This window comes from Zootoca vivipara, chromosome 10 (genome assembly GCF_965207765.1).
Source record: "Zootoca vivipara chromosome 10, rZooViv2.hap1.1, whole genome shotgun sequence".
Taxonomy (NCBI): domain Eukaryota; kingdom Metazoa; phylum Chordata; class Lepidosauria; order Squamata; family Lacertidae; genus Zootoca; species Zootoca vivipara.
Window position 1 is genome coordinate 46,314,005 of NC_142593.1, and position 12,510 is coordinate 46,326,514.

The 12,510-nt window shown below is 45.5% G+C and overlaps 1 protein-coding gene across 3 annotated transcripts in view; it reads left to right on the forward strand.

Annotated features, from left to right (window-relative positions):
* RANBP3L (RAN binding protein 3 like) overlaps positions 1 to 12,510 on the forward strand; it is a 41,962-nt gene that overhangs the window by 27,588 nt on the left and 1,864 nt on the right. For 2 of the 3 annotated variants that reach the window (XM_035100513.3, XM_035100512.3), the window contains exons 13-14: positions 568 to 710; positions 3,157 to 3,343. In XM_035100513.3, coding sequence (XP_034956404.1) covers positions 568 to 710; positions 3,157 to 3,343 — 330 coding nt within the window. Of the gene's footprint in view, positions 1 to 567; positions 711 to 3,156; positions 3,344 to 5,842; positions 5,997 to 12,510 lie in introns of all 3 variants that reach the window. The other variant, XR_015946134.1, reaches the window with a different exon arrangement.

Consider the following 12,510-nt stretch of genomic DNA (forward strand, 5'->3'; position numbering starts at 1 on the left):
TTAGTCCAAATCGTAGAATTTTGACTTACTTGGTCCAGGTCTAGTCTTTTTGCAGGAAGAATCTACCGCTTGCAGGCTGAAGGCACAGAGCTTCGCTTCATGGAGGTAATGACAGCACCCAAAATGGCTCCCGCGACTGCCACTCCGCTAGCTCTCGGGGGCTCTAATGAGCTTCCCGGGCAGCGGAGGAGTCACCTTTGGAGCTCTGCCGGGCTATTTCGCCCCCGGGATGCTCTACCCGGGGTTCTTATGGGGATCCGCGTGGCCCCCGCGGAATTCCCCCCCTCCGCGATGCCAGAAACCTCGGAGCTCGAGGTTTCTGCGCCTCTCCACCAGCGTGGCAGACCAGAAGTCCCAAACTTTTCATGGTTTTAAAAGCCAGGGTAGCAGGATGCTGTACTTGTTGAGCCATTGGCCTGATCCAGCAGACTCGTCTTATGTTCTTAAGTTTCAGAAGTTGAGTAACTTGAGTTTTGTAGTGCTACTAGAGAAATCTCCCCCATTAAGAAAAGGGGATTTAAATATTATCTGCCTTTCTTTCTAATGTTCATTTTCTCCTGTTTATAGTCATGCGAAATCAAGGGAGCATGAGGCTCATTCTTAACACCAAACTCTGGACTCAGATGGTCATAGAAAGAGCAAACCGGAAGAGTCTGTGCATCACGGCTACAGATTTGGAGGACGGTTGTGTCAAGGTGTTTCTAATACAGGTATAGCCAACCAGGAGCTGGATGCAGCAAAAATTCCTGAACCTCCCCGCCTCCACCTTCTGCCCTGGCCAGAACAGGCAGCAGGGTTTGGGGTGCAGTGGTTGATTTGCTACTCTGCTTCACTGTTCCCTGGCCAGCTGTGTAGCTAGCCGCTCGGGGGCCTGGTGCAGTGCTCGCGTCCTGAAGCCAGGGGCGGGGCCAGCTGCCCATGGGGGTGGGGCACACTGTGTGGAGCCTCTCCGCCACCTCCCCCTCAGCTGTATGACAGCTGAGGGAGAGGTGTGTGGCTCGGGCACGCCACAGGCCCCGCAGTAAGTGCTGGCCCCCGCAGTGTGGCTCCCAGTGCCAGCAACATTTCGTTACGTTTGTTGACTGAACTAAAAAGTTTCGTGAGCCCAATAAAAAAACCCAACAACATCATATTTTTGTCATTTTGTCACACACACACACACACACACACACACACACACACACACTCCCCTTCCTCTGCCACGGTCCCTGGTCAGATTGTTTTGCTACCCCCTCAGCTGAGACCTTTCTGTTTGCTTAGCTTAAAAATTTTATTTGCTTCACACTTCTGTTTGCATATTTATTGTCTGTAGTTTCATAGCTTTTTGGATACATAACGTGTATCCAAGGTGCAGATTCCCTAGCACTGCCTGTTGCTGCCCCCCTACAACAGGGATGCAGAACAGCTGACCCTCCAGATGTTGGGGTGTAACTATGATCAGCTCCAGTCAGCAGGGCCAATGGTCAAGAAGATAATAGGCATTGTCCTCTTATCTGGAGGGCGATATCTGGAGGACTACATGTTCCCCCATCCATGCCTAAACCTTGTTTTATTGTATTCCAGAAGAGTCTTAGTGAAAACTTACATAAGACTTTCTAGGACAATGATGGAAAACCTATGACACGCGTGTCAGACGTGACACACAGAGCCCTCACTGCTGGCACGCACCCCATTGGCCCATTCGCGCTATTGTTGTTGTTGTTTTTCCCCCATTTGTTCTCCCGCTCCTCCTACAGCTTGTCTCCGCTAAAGCTTGTCTCTGCTGTTAAAACCCGGATCCTTTTTTTGTTGTTGTTGTTGCTGGTAGCCAGAGATTGGTTTTTAAACCCTTTCTGTGCTGTTTTTTCTGGCGCTTTGGCAGACTATGATTGGGTGTAACAGCGTTTGTTTTTTAACCCGTTCTGTGCTGGTTTTTTTGGCACTTTGGCAGACTATGTTGGTGCTACGTGTTAGTTCCAGCGAAAGTATTATTCATCATTTATTTCTGTTCTCTTCCCCCCCCCCACAAAAAAGCGCAGCAGCTTTGGGGCATCCCCCCCCAAAAAAGCAAAGCAACTTTTGCACCCCCAAAAAACCTCCCAAACTTTGGTCAGCAGCTCCCCCAAAAAAGCTCAACAACTCTGGGCAGGGGCTTTTGGTTTGGTTAGGTTAAATAATTAGTTTTTTGTTTATTAAATACAGTTATATATCACAATTATACATTTTTGTTATTTAAACTATAAATATCGCAAAATTATGGTTTTTTTTTCTCGAAGTGACACACCACCCAAGTTATGCTTGGTTTTTTGGCGAATTTTGACACACCAAGCGCAAAAGGTTGCCCATCATTGTTCTAGGATGTTTGAACTGTTGCCCCATTTTTGCCATGGATTGGCTGGTTGCAGAGGGGTGGTGGGAGGCACCAGCTGGGGGACCCCCAAAGGAACCCCCAGGGGAAGAAAGGTTCAGAGCCAGGGGATTGGTGGTGGGATGATGATGAGTGGTCAGAGGGAGAAGAGGGAGCAGACTAGAGGGAGGATGAGATGTTGGAAGCTGAAGAGGTCGCAAGGTTCAGTGAGCAGGAAGAGGCTGTGGCAGAGAGCAGCCCAGACTCAGAGGCAGGAGAGGAGGCAGGAGAGGTGACAGAAGTGAGGCATGCTGCTGAAGAATCTAGGGAGTCTTCCCCTCCTGATGTGATCAGCTCCTCTCCCTCCCTGGTCTCCCAGAACATGCAGAGAAATGAAGAGGGTGAAGCAATGAGAGGCAAGACGCTGCTAGGGAAGGAACCTTAGGGAGCTTTAGAGAGCAGTGGGAAGGCAGGACCTTCAGTCCTCACAACTGCTGCATTGGGGCAAGTCCTACTGGGAAGAGTTGCTGTGATCACTAGGCCTGAAATGTTTTGGTTTCTTTGAATAAAGAGTTAACTTAATTGACACCAGTTATTTTTATTGCTGACTCCTGACTCCGACTCCTGACAATTCTACTATGTAAAACCACACCAAACATTTGAAAGACAGTGCATCAATAATATGGAATCACAGAATTGCACAGTTGGAAGGGACACCTGGCACTCCAGTTCTTTTCAGTAACTTTGAGATCTCTTTGGTGTGCTCAATTTTTCATTGGTCAACTGGAAAACAGTACCCAATGGACCTGTTTGTCTTGTATGTTACACAGGCAAGCTCAAAGGATGCAGCTTCTCTATACGCAGCAATCCACCATCGCCTTGTTGCAATGAGGAGCTTTGCTGATCAGGAATGTGATGTAAACCACGTGGAGCAAGAGCCAGATATTCAGGCACTGAATTATGACAGTGATGAGGACGAGAATGAAAAAATAACTCAAGTGAGCAACAACAAATCAGGTGAGCAAAGCTCTCTGCAGGACCAGACAAAGGCTGCATTTTTCATAACCATTGTCCAAAGCCATCTACATTTTAAAAAAATGGGGGGGGTTGGCTTTCCTGCAAAATGAGAAGTAGATCTGCTGTTGTTCATGGTCCTTTCCCAGCCCCACTACTTGGTGGGATGTGCATTGCCGTAGGAGAAGGGGGTTATACATACCCCAATATTTCCTTTAAAAAAATAATAGAGGCATAATGAGGTAGTACAACAGATTGCACTGCCTTCATCACCACTTTGTGAAAACAGAAAATGATGAATGCATCCAGTATTTTGTGTCGTTGTGCTATATTGTATTTTTGTTTTGGATCAGAAGCTATTTTGAGTAATATTTTACTCGAAAAATGGGGAATGAATATTAAATCACCCTCTGGGAGTGGTGTGGGAAGATCAATACAAGGTAAAATGAGTCATATTAATTTAAAATCATATGCTTCACTCCTTAAAGGTAAAGGTAAAGAGACCCCTGACCATTAGGTCCAGCCATGACCGACTCTGGGGTTGCGGTGCTCATCTCGTGTTATTGGCCGAGGGAGCCGGCGTACAGCTTCCAGGTCATGTGGCCAGCATGACAAAGCCGCTTCTGGCAAACCAGAGCAGCACACGGAAACGCCGTTTACCTTCACGCTGTAATGGTACCTATTTATCTACTTGCACTTTGACGTGCTTTCAAACTGCTAGGTTGGCAGCTGGGACCGAACAACGGGAGCTCACCCTGTTGCGGGGATTCAAATCACCGACCTTCTGATTGGCAAGCCCTAGGCTCAGTGGTTTAACCCACAGTGCCACCCACATCCTGCTTCACTCCTTACAAGGGGTTAAATCCCATTACCATAGCAAGATTTACTTCTGAGCAAACATGGTCACCATAGGATTTTGCTGCCAATCAAAATAAGGAATGTAAACAGCAGCTACCTCACTCCTGAAAGTTTCTTGCTTCTGAAAAAAATAGGGTGAGTGAGAGATATTCTGAAGCAACTGCTTTTCAAAGTAAAAATTAAAAAGGGTTGACTACTTATTGATCATTCATTCTTGTTTGTGGTTATACTGAAGGAAATGTTGTCCCATATTTTCTGGTGTGTTTCCCCATCAATATAATTACTGTGAAAAATCTGGTTTTGGAGGAGGAAGCAGTTGTGTTGCACATGGGCTCAAATCCGTTTTAATTGTGCAACCTGAATTTGCTGGTATGTGATGGAATCCTAGCTTCAATATTGGTTCTCTTTTCCTTAGAGAAGTCACTAGAAATTGTGGACCTTTGCCACCAGAGGGCATATTGTTCTTCATGTCTCTGCCTGGCTGGCTCCTACCTGTAGCTTCCTTGCATAGGCCACTGTTGAAAGTTTCCAACCATCTGCCATTTCCTTTCCTTGAGTGAACATTCCACCTGTCCTTGACCTTAAGCTCTCTTTTTAGTTGAATTCATAGCCTGCCTTTCTGATCTGCCTCTACCCTGAACTTTTCCGTCATCACTTCCTGCTTCCTGCTTGGATAGACTATCTGTGGGTGACTCCTTTCAACCCTGCCTCTGGTTCTCGCTCCTATTGGTTCCTGAAAGGGAAACAAATCACCATGTCTGCAGGTCCTTTCATGGAGAAGTACGGATGGAAGGATCTGTCCATCTATGTTCTCTCTCTTTCTAATTTTTCCACTCTTAAATTCACTTCTTCACATTTCTGCAGCAATTTGCAATTTTTAACTCCTCTTGGAAATTCTTCAACATTTCAGTGTCAATTTCTCCTAACAAAGACACTTTTGTATGCAGATTTGACTGTTATACACATTTTTGCAAGCATTCCCATGAGGGCACATAACTCAGTGGTAGGGCATCTGTGTTGCATGCAGAAGGTCCCAGGTCCAATCCCTCACATATCCATGCAGAACTAAGAAAGACTCATTGCCTGAAGCTCTGGGGAGCTTCTTCCCAGGCAGTGTGGATAATACCGAGCCATACTGGTCCATTATTTGACTCGGCACACAACAACTCCCTACATTCCTAAGATAAAACCTAGTTTTTTTCAACGTGAATACAGTACAGCTCACTCTGCCCACCAAATAGCAGTCGCTTCAGTCAGCATTCATGCAGAACCTCTCTCCTGCAACTAGTCTGTGTGACTTCCCACAGGGAGATAATAAAAGGCTGGAATTTGTTTGCGAGTTGAAGGTACTCTCCAATCTATGTGCCGACTTGCAAGTTAAACAATCATGTTGACAAGTGAAGGCCTCTGACACAGATTTGGGAAAAACAGCTAAGGGTCAGTGGCCAGTGATAACTGAGGCCACAGTCCTTGAGGGACATCCAAACTGTGGTACATATTCTTTTCATTTGTGATGGACTTCCTAGTGAGGTGTGTGTGTGTGAGAGAGAGATTGTGTGTGTGGTGCATGAGAAAAATGAGTGAAGTTCTATAAACCCTTACAATTCCCTGCAGCCAGTGAGTCCAAATTCCTCTTCCATCCAGGTCCCAGAGATTGCTGACAACCCAGGCCCCATCTGTTATCAAGCAACCTTGGCAGGTCCTCTGACGGTCCCTGCTTTATTTTATTTATCCTGACTATGTCCACCTCAGTCTGCTTATCTTTCATTCCAGCTGATCCTGTTGTAATACCATCAAGGTACGCAGCCCAACTTTTGCTGAGATTTCACTCCAAACACCATTTGCAAAATGTTTCCTGCTGCTCTAAAGTTGTCAGCTTTTGTTATGTTTTGTGTTTTCAGTAGATGCATGGCAGGTAGAAATCAGTGGGTGTAGTTTTTCCCATTAATGCATCTCCATGCCAGAATAAAAAGGCTCATTTGGTGATTCTGACTCTATTCATTAGATATTTTTTTAAAAATAAAAACCCTCTGTAGATAGAAAGAGGGCAGTGGAGTCATTGAGTGTCACTCTTGCAACTCCACACATACTGTATCAGGGCAAATTTACATGGCTCTGATTTAATGTATGATGTTCTTTTTGCAGTTTGAAAAGGGGCTTAATAATAATAATAATAATAATAATAATAATAATAATAATAATAATTTTATTATTTATACCCCGCCTATCTGCCTGGGTTTCCCCAGCCACTCTGGGCGGCCCCCAACAGAACACTAAAAACAGAATAAAACTTCAAACATTAAAAACTTCCCTAAACAGGCCTGCCTGCAGATGTCTTCTAAAAGTCTGGTAGTTGTTTTCCACAGGGCGGGCGCCACCACCGAGAAGGCCCTCTGCCTGGTTCCCTATAACCTCACTTCTCACAGTGAGGGAGGGAACCACCAGAAGGCCCCCGGAGCTGGACCTCAGTGTCCGGGCAGAACGATGGGGGTGGAGATGCGCCTTCAGGTATACGATATACTGGAAGAAATGGGTGAGTACTGCTTGAGCTTTCTTCACTTCTCAGAAGCTCTTCCATGCTGTTTACCCAGCAACTACATGCCTGTAATGCCTTTGGAAGACAGCTCTGTATTTTCCCAGCCTTTATTCAGGCACATGCTATAGTAGCCAAAATTGATAAGTTGTTTGGAATTTTTTGTCCAACTTCCAGAGAGGCAGGTGTGTTATCCTGTTGTCTCAAAAATGGTAAGGGTGCTGAGACACCTAAAAAGCTAATCAGATATCTTGGGAAATAAGCTTTTGTGATTCGAGGACCCGCCACCCGCGTGGAGTAAAATAAGACACAGTGACAAATGAATGGGCGAAATAAGGCCACAACTTTATTGGTTACAGCATGTGAGTGGTATTGGCTTAGGCACTGGATAACACAAGCAAGCATGATTCCACCCTGCTCAGCGGGGAGTCATTTAGGGTTAACAACCAGTGGGAGGAGCTTGTTGATGCAAATACAACTGGAAGCTTCCCCTGGTGTCACCGTGGGTCGTGCCATGGCCCTAGCCACCAGTAGGGCATCGGACAGGATCCACGACTGCCAGATCCCTTTAACGGGATACCCAAAAGAGGAGGGGTTAGATGATGGCCACAACCTGTCCTCTGACACACAAGACATATACATATTCCAATGCCTAACCGCCAATACCATAAAGTTGTGACAATTTGCTACGAGGTAGGTGAAAAAACCAAGAGGCTGATGCCAATTAGCAAAATGGATTAAAAAAAAACACCTACCAGGCCCCTTGGGCAACCAAGGCAACCAACCGAAGTCCATAGCAAGGTCAAAAGCATAGAACAGGCCTAAAGGGAGGGTGGGCGGGAGATCCGATGTGGCGCAGAAGTTGAATGTGGCTCGAACGCTGCCATGGCTGCTTAAATAGAGCCAGACCCCACCCACCAGTTGGCCCTGTTGGCCAGCTGAGAGGCTTGGTGCGGCAGAGGGGATAGGCTAACGCAGGGGGCCGAATACGCCCCCCTGCTAGCGTGGGAAATGGCTCCCGCTCACAACCCCTCCCCTCTGCAAAGAGGAGAGGTCTTGTATAATGAAGCCAAAATGCTAAATAGAAAGCAAGTGTGCAACAGTGGATACAATATTGTATTAGGATTGGGGCAACCCAGATTCAAATCCCCACACATCCATGAAATTTATTGGGTGGTGCTGGGCTAGTCGCTGTTGCTCAGACTAACCAACATCCTAAAATTAATTTGATGATAAAATTGTGGGGGCAGGGGGGGCAGAGAAACCCATACCTGTGTATGGGGAAATGAGCATGTAAGAAACAAAATAATTACAGTATGTACACAGTGAGCATACACAACAGTAATCATCCTACCTTTGCTATTCTTTCTTAACAGCTGTAGTGGGAAAGCCAACCATTGTCTGGCTTGGGTCCTGAACAAATAGAATCAAATGTATTCATAAATTCTAGTTCAGCAATTGCATGCAGGAGTGTCCCTTTGAAGTTCCTTTGCTAGATAATGTGACCTGCTGGCTAGCAGCAGAATATCCTGGGAGACTAAATATTCCCGCCCTGGCTTCTGATAGAAGCCATTTTTATTGTTTTTTTTATTGTAGACAGAAGAATGGCATTGTTTGCAAGTGAAAGCATGTATCACATTGAGGAGTAAGCCAGTGAATGAGTTCTGAGGATGCTTCTCATATTGATGTCTCATAATTGTACACCCGAGTGGAAACATTAGGGCAATAAGGGCTATTTTCTACATTTGTGGACCACCACATTTTCTTTTGGTTTATAGCTAAAAGAAGCACCACATGAGATGATAATTGAAATCCTTCCAAATTAAAACTTGTGCTGCTGACAAGGCAAGCTGTTTCATTTTTAAATTACACAACACTATCAAACCAATAGTTACGTAAATTCAACTAACAAATATACCCAAAATGTAACTGGCTGTGTTTGACTATATAAATTCTTTATACATCATATAAACATAACTCACACAACTCTTTTCACATTATCTGAGTAGAAGCAATAAAGGGCCAACATTTAGAACAGGAAATAATTTATATAGTCAAACACAGCCAGTTACGTTGTGGTGTGTATTTGTTCATTTTAAAATTAAACAGAAAAAAACACTCTTCCTCTTCAGCTTGTGGCAGGAAACTTCAAAGAAAACTCTTGCTCTTTTTTTCTTTATTAAAGTGCTTTGGGCACCACCTAAAAGTGCACAAACATCCACTACTGATCTAAAAGTCATACAAAGAGAGGGGGGGGGTAAGAGATGAATTAAGTCTTTGAAAAACTGGCAGGCGAGAATGCTCAACATGCTTGGAGCTCTCAGAATTCCACTTTGCTTTGTTCTCAAGAGTTCCTTTGTTCCAGTTTGGAAAGTTTGCCTGCTTACAAGCCCCAACAGTCTACTCAGAGCTGCCTACACTCCTGCTCATTGCTCCATTAAGAAAGATACACTATTATTGTCCTTGATTATATCCAGATCTTGTTTTATGTTATATATCTGTAGGTTATACACAAGGGAGATCTGCAACAAAATGTTGCAGTGTGAATTTGTCCTGTTCAGGATACTCCTGTTTTTCTCTTTTTCTCCCCCTCCTCCTGGCCAAACAGTCTGCATTCCATACCCATTCAGCATGCTCAACCATTATTGGGTTGTTTGGCTGTTGCACCCCAGGGTTTTTTTCTAAACATTTTGTACCTCTATGAAACTTTGGTTTCCCTTGAATTTTCTGAAATCTCCCTCTTGTTTGTGGATGGTCCTGTTTTGGCTATCTAAGGGACAGCATACAGAGAACTGAGTTCTGTTACTACAATAATAGAATTATCGAGCCGTAGTGCTGAAAGGGACCACAAGGGTCATCTAGTCCAGCCCCCTGCAATGCAGGAATCTTTTATGCCAAGTGAATAATAATTGCGTGTTTTGTTGTATTACCCTTATTTTTTAATAAAAGACCAGAAAAAATAAAGTAAAAATGCAACTGTAACATAAATCATAATAGACCATTGATACAATTGAAAACAAAGTTATCCTGTGAGAATAGCAGCAGATGTGTGAGCATGAAACCCGGTGGCTGCAGCTGATAACTCTTGAGATTAAAAAAAAATCTGGTGCCTAGGGGGCTCTGATGATGATGATGATGATGATTTATTTGTACCCCACCCACCTGGCTGGGTTTCCCCAGCCACTCTGGGCGGCTTCCAACAAAGATTAAAAATACATTAAAATGTCACACATTAAAAACTTCCCTAAATTTCCCTGATGATGACACCCAGGGACTCAGGTCTATGGTGGAGCCAGAGAATGAACCCCTGTTGTTTCAGGCAGGACTGTGCCAGAGTTCTGCCATTTCTGGCACCACCCCCTTTCTTTTCTGGCAACTAGGAAAATCCCAGCCAGGCCTCTTTCTTGATTGGTTGGCAGCCCAATTTCTGATGCCAGTCAAACATAGTGCATAGTAAAAATGTATGGGATTGAGGTTTAAGCCACTTTAAAATTAATGGTGGAAGTGAGTTGTGTTCTTCTGGTGGCGACTTGGCTGCAAAGGTTGCAAAGTAGAGAAAAAGATAAATACTAAATGGCTTTATTAAATAGATAGCTTCAACTGGGCTGCACTGTGATATGCAGTAAAGTTCCATTAACCTGGAAATAGTCGTGTATAACAGCTTCTTTGTGTTGACTAATGAAAAACATAGCTATATTTTTTTCCCCATTGCTAGGTTCCCACAGGAAAAAATAATCAGAGCAATGACTTGTTTATGAAACACTTCTTGAAAAACATAAGCAATAGCCCCACACTTCATGTAAGGCTGATGTCATTTTTTTAAAAAAAAGAAAGTTCCCTGCAGATAAATGACTACTTGCACTTCATTTTTCTTTATGTCCTGATTTTGACCAATATCATGACTGAGGTTTGTCACAGGCTCAGTAAAGCGAGATGAGTGCTAGAACCCCAGAGTCGTCTGTGACTGGACCAGGGGACGGTCCCTTTACCTTTACCTTTAACTCATACTCAGAGTAGATCCACTGGAAGCAATGGACTCAAGTTAGCATTTTATTTCAGTGAATCTACTCTGAGAATGGTGTGGTTGGAAACTTTCCCTTCCACGAAACGTTGGCATCAGTTGAAACATCTTATTAGATACAGACATACTCTATGTGATTCTATCAGCTTTCGTCCCTTAGGCTGTGCTAAAAATGATTAATCAGCTCATCCTTCAAAATTAGCTTCCCTTCACCAGAACATAAGAACCCCGATGAATCAAAACAAGTCCCGTCTAGCCAAGCATCATGTGATCACAGTGGCCAACCAGAGGCCCATTGGAAATCCACAAGCCAACCCTGAGTGCAATAGCATAGCACTCTTTTCATTTGTGCATGTTCTGGAAGTTGGGCAATAGGGGCAGTACAGGATTCCTTCTGGTGTACCGACCTCCTCGCTGCACCAAGGATTCCCTGCCCGAGCTGCTTCAGGTCGTGGCAGACCTTCTCCTGGAGACACCTAGTTTGGTTGTCCTAGGGGATTTTAATATCCATGCCGACACGACCTTACAAGGGGCCGCTCAGGACTTCGTGGAAAGCCCTCTATGGGGCTGTCCCTGAATAAGTCTGGCCCAACTCATGGCCGCGGACATGCCTTGGACCTGGTGTTTACCTCTATGGATGTTGGTGATCTGACACTAAGGAAAAGCGAAACTAAAAAGTGCCATGGTCAGATCACTACCTGGTGCAACTGGACTTCTCCGCGACCCTTCCCCTCTGCAGGGAGGTGGGACTGATTCGGATGGTCCGCCCCCCGCGACTTAATGGATCCAAATGGTTTCCAGAGAGTGGTAGGGGATGCTTTATCCCATGTTGATGGCCTTTCAGCCGATTCCCTGGTGGCCCGCTGGAATGTCCTCTCTCCCATGCTTTTTAACATCTACATGCAGCCGCTGGGAGAGAACATCAGGGGGTTTGGGCTGGATGTTCATCAGTATGCGGATGATACCCAGCTCTACCTGTCTTTCAAATCAGAACCAGTGAAGGCAGTGAAGGTCCTGTGTGAGTGCCTGGAGGCGGTTGGAGGATGGATGGCAGCTAACAGATTGAGGTTGAATCCTGACAAGACAGAAGTACTGTTTGTGGGGGACAGGAGGCGGGCAGGTGTGGAGGACTCCCTGGCCCTGAATGGGGTAACTGTGCCCCTGAAGGACCAGGTGCGCAGCCTGGGAGTCATTCTGGACTCACAACTGTCCATGGAGGCACATGTCAATTCTGTGTCCAGGGCAGCTGTCTATCAGCTCCATCTGGTATGCAGGCTGAGACCCTACCTGCCTGCAGACAGTCTCGCCAGAGTGGTGCATGCTCTAGTTATCTCCCGCTTGGACTACTGCAATGCACTCTACGTGGGGCTACCTCTGAAGGTGACCCAGAAACTACAACTAATCCAGAATGCGGCAGCTAGACTGGTGACTGGGAGCGGCCGCCGAGACCACATAACACCGGTCTTGAAAGATCTACACTGGCTCCCAGTACGTTTCCGAGCACAGTTCAAAGTGTTGGTGCTGACCTTTAAAGTCCTAAATGGCCTCGGTCCAGTATACCTGAAGGAGCGTCTCCACCCCCATCATTCTGCTCGGACACTGAGGTCCAGTACCGAGGGCCTTCTGGCGGTTCCCTCGTTGCGAGAAGCCAAGTTGCAGGGAACCAGGCAGAGGGCCTTCTCAGTAGTGGCGCCCGCCCTGTGGAACGCCCTCCCATCAGATGTCAAAGAGAAAAACAGCTACCAGATTTTTAGAAGA